At 45.6% G+C, this 4357-nt stretch overlaps 1 protein-coding gene across 1 annotated transcript in view; it reads left to right on the top strand.

Moving 5' to 3' along the window:
- The first annotated feature begins 595 nt into the window (after nucleotides 1-595).
- The window catches only part of PRKRIP1 (PRKR interacting protein 1), a 23397-nt gene continuing 19635 nt past the window's right edge, over nucleotides 596-4357 (top strand). Inside the window, exons 1-3 of the mRNA XM_007468817.1 lie at nucleotides 596-721; nucleotides 1349-1427; nucleotides 2246-2346. Of these exons, the coding sequence (XP_007468879.1) occupies nucleotides 596-721; nucleotides 1349-1427; nucleotides 2246-2346 (306 nt within the window). The remainder of the gene's footprint in view (nucleotides 722-1348; nucleotides 1428-2245; nucleotides 2347-4357) is intronic.

Raw genomic sequence — 4357 nt, 5'->3', positions numbered from 1 at the left:
AGCTGTGAGTGCCAGGTTAGTTCCCAGATGCGAGGAGCAACTGTTCTCTTTCTCGTAAGAAAGGCCCATTCACGCGACCGAGGTATATTTGCTGGGAGCCAGGTGCAGAGTAATTCGAGGTGGACAAAAGAGATTCGGCCCCAGTCCTAAGGGAGCTCGCAGTGACGTCTGTGCCGTCTTAAACACGTTGTCAGAAATGGCAAGGGGAGTGGACCAGATCCAAGGAACCACCAGGACAAAGGCCCGGGGGCGGGGGTGTGGGATGCTAAGAGGTCGGGGTCGAGGGCTGGAGAGGTCGCCTGGGGTCGGAGAGGTCGGCTGGGGCCGGACCCTCGGGCACGCAGGGCCAACCTCTCCCCCAGGGACGTGGGCATTCGCTGCGCTGATTTGCTCAGAAACATGAAAAGAAATCAAGCAGCTTTAATCAAAATAACCCACCGGGGCTTCAAGCTCATGAATATTCAGCATCCTGCTTCCGGCTGGCAACTCCGCCCCAGCCCCGCCCAGCTAGGAGACTGCGCTTGCGTCGCTGGCGCGCGGCTCTGTCGTCATACGCACGCGCGCAGCCGCTTGCCAGGACAGCCGCAGAGCTCTCATGGCGAGCCCGGCCGCCTCCTCCGTGCGACCGCCGAGGCCCAAGAAAGAGCCGCAGGCGCTCGTCATCCCCAAGAATGCGGCGGAGGAGCAGAAGCTCAAGCTGGAACGGCTAATGAAGAACCCGGTGAGACGAGGCGCGGGCTGACGGCCCTTCCGAGTCCTAACCCCTTCCTTTCCGGCGTCTCTGGGCGCTAGCGGGCCCTCTTCCCGCGCTTCCGAACCCCGGAACTCAGTACCCGAACCCCAGGGTCAGACCTTAGGAAGGAGTAGGTGGCCCCGGAGATAGTGAGCTATTTTCTGCTCTCATGTTAGAGCCAAGCCTGGATGAGGGCGCTGCGAAGCGGCTTCTCGTGTTCTAAGACCCTTTAACTTTGTGAACAGAAGTCTTAGACTGGAAAGATAAAGTCCGTGGGTTAGCACAAGGGTTTATTTTCTTCTAAACAGCACTAATTATTAGACAGCCATTGGCCAAGACACCTGGGGTTGGAGGTTTCCAGCTATAAACGATGAGTCGCGTTTCTGAGTTCTGCCCTGAAAAGTTGAGTGTAGCCCTGGCGAGGCTGTGGGCTCTGATAGGACCCAGAATATACAGGATGAAGTAAAGCCAGAGGAAAGAAAACAAACTCAGCTTTGGGTCCAGGAAGCAAAGCAGCCTTACTTCATTACTTCAGTTAAAGTTTTTTGGTTGAAAAAGATGTCACTTAGTCAGCCGGTGTATACATACAAATGCTTTCGTGTTTAAATGTTGCAGGACAAAGCAGTTCCAATTCCAGAAAAAATGAGTGAATGGGCACCTCGACCTCCCCCAGAATTTGTCCGAGATGTAATGGGTAATGTCTTTTGGATGTGGGTGTGTGTTTAAATACAGTTTTTAAAGTGTAGGTATTAAAAACTCTGCAGTTAGTATTTGTTAATTATATCGCTGGTAGGAAGAAACAAAAGTTCACTGATCCAGTATTTTGCTCTTACAATGAAGGGGTATTGTTGCTTGTGGTTTGGCATTAGAGAACTTTCTTCTGCATTGTTTTTAATACCTTGTTTTCTCAAAATGGAACTAGTTTTTATTTTGTTGGGTTGTAAGTTAACACAACTAACTATAAAGAGAATAAATAACAGGTGTAAAAAAATTAGAACCACCTGTAATCTATCGTTCTATTTGTAACATTTTGATATAGTCCTCCAAACCTCTTTATAGTCAAAACCACTCATACTTAAGAAAAAATGTTTACAAAAATATGGTTGTTCTACACATACTATTTGATAACTTACTTTTTTTCACTTCATATATCATGGACATCTTTTCAACTAAGTAGAAACCTAGCATGTCAAATGTGAAATCATCTGGTGGGGGAGGGAAAGGTCACAGGCTCTCTTAGGTTTCTGGTCTCTGAACGATAGTCTGCTTGTCCTCTTAATACTGCGCTAGAGTGGAATTTTTGGTGACTTCACATTCAACATTCACACAACAGATATTTAATGATACCTACAATATAGCAGCCAGTGTGCTAGCTTCTGGGGTACAGTGGGGGATAGGGCAGGCTTGGTCCCTTCCATCACCTCTAGTATCTTTCTTTGGTCCCCTGTGATTAAGAGTAGCCTGTGTTGGTAACTGGATATCATCAAAAGCTCTGGACTGTCCTGGCTTTAGGTTCAAGCGCTGGGGCCGGCAGCGGAGAGTTCCATGTGTACAGGCATCTGCGCCGGAGAGAGTACCAGCGACAGGACTACATGGATGCCATGGCTGAGAAGGTTAGTGAGCCAGGACGCTGGCTGAACCCTTGGGCCGTGTGCACGTAAACCTTAGAAAAAAGCACTTGAAGAAGAGTAGATACACCTGGTTGTGGCCTGTGTGAGGGCTGCCTTGTAAAGTCAGCAGGAGAAACAGATGTTAGGTAGAGTCCAGGGTACTTCAAGGTCAGACCCAGCACGGCAGGATGCTCACACTAGGAAATGAATGAGGGGAGGGAGTCTTCCAGGTGGTGGAGAGCCCAGCAGAGTCCCCTTTCCCCTCCAGGCCATTTGCCATGGAATAGAAGCAGGATCTCACACCACTTGAGTTATTATTTCTTTATAGTCTCTCTGTTTTTGGCTGAATGACTGTAATTCCAGTTAGCTGTGTGTTTGGTGCTAGTAGTGGTGTGCTTTCAGGTGTTTTTGCTTGAGTTTTCTAGCTTTGAGACTGGCATTTCTTCATGACAGGTGTCAAATAATAATTGCTGAAGAATGGAGAAATTGCTGGCAGTTTCCTGGTGGTCTAGTGGTTAGGATTCAGTGCTTTCACTGCTATGGCCCGGGTTCAGTCCCTGGTCAGGGAACTGAGATCTTGCAAGCCATGCAGTGTGGCAAAAATAAATAAATAAAGATAAAAATAAAAATTAAAAAAAATTTTTTTAAAGAATTGAGAATTGCTTTTGAAATTGTACTGTAAGAACTGTTAAGCTCTCCATTGCTTGATGGGAAAGGCCAGAAACCTCTCTCCTATTGCTCTTAAGAAATATTCTTTTGGACATTTCACTTGTCTTCTTTCTAGAATTGAGTTTTGGAGTTATTTTATCCACTCCAAAAGTTGTGTTTGATTTTTTTACTAGATTTAAATTGAATCTGTAACTTGAATGAGAATGGATGTCATAGTGTTTAGTCATCCCCTCTAAAACTTTGTCTTCTTTATTTGTCTAATCTTTTTGTATCTCTCAGTGATCATATATAGAGATTTTACATATGTCTCACCACGTTTGTTCAAAGATATTTTAAGTTTTTTGATTGCAGTGGTGGTGAGTGGTCCCTTAAAAATTTATTTGAATGGCCAAAATTGAGTTGGAAAAATACCTGTATGATTTTTGACCAGAAGGGGTCATTGCCATCGTGGTTTTCACCTGGTATTTGCTTGTCCTGCAGCCCTTACTCGGCCCCCAGGTGTCGGTGGTTCTTCTCCAGCTGCTTCTCAATTCCAGTGAGGAGTTTCAGGTGACTTGTCACACAGCTATACCAGGTCACTGAAGGATTTGCGCTGTTAGGAATAAACAGAACTCTGTATGTAGAAACTAACAGAAGCACTTTTTTATTTTTAAACTACTTTAGAGAGGAGGAAATAGAGCAGACGGTCGTCTCAAATGCCATCAGTCTGAAGCTTTTATGTATTGATTAATGACCCAGAGAAAATACAGAAAAATGTTTCACAAACCTTGAAACCACACAAATGCAAAGGTTTGATTTCACATGGTGGAAGAGAGGCTCTGAGGTTAGAAGAAAAAAAGAGATGCAAGAGAATCCTTACCTTCCACAGCGACTGATAGGTTGTCACCACTGACAGAGCACACCTGACTCCTGCTTGAACCCTTGCCGGGGTCAGCAGCCAGCAGGGGGCTCTGTCTTGGTCGCGCTTCAGACATTTCCAGCTCAGCTTCTAAACAGATCAGGTGCTTTTAGTTTGAAGTCATTGCTTTCTAGCTGAACTCTAATTAAAGCTGATTCCTTTCTTGGAAGGAGACCCTTCTTTTTAATTTCATAATTCTGCTCTCAGAGAGAGTTTCTGCATCCATCTGAGCGGATCCACAGAGCCTGGCAGTGTAGACTAGCCAGAGGTGTTGAAGCCACCTCTTTCTCCTCTGTTGGCTCCTTTTTTGCTCCATCAACCTTTATGGTTGTAACTAGAAGGTATAGAGATGGCACTTGTTTTTTATCAGTAGATGTCTGTATAGTTTACAAGAGCTTTCCTGTAGGTTATTGCAGTTCATTAGTCTTCCTAAAGGCTCAGGGAAAG

This window comes from Lipotes vexillifer, unplaced genomic scaffold, assembly GCF_000442215.2.
Source record: "Lipotes vexillifer unplaced genomic scaffold, Lipotes_vexillifer_v1.1 scaffold12, whole genome shotgun sequence".
NCBI lineage: Eukaryota > Metazoa > Chordata > Mammalia > Artiodactyla > Lipotidae > Lipotes > Lipotes vexillifer.
This window is presented reverse-complemented; position numbering and strand designations above follow the sequence as displayed.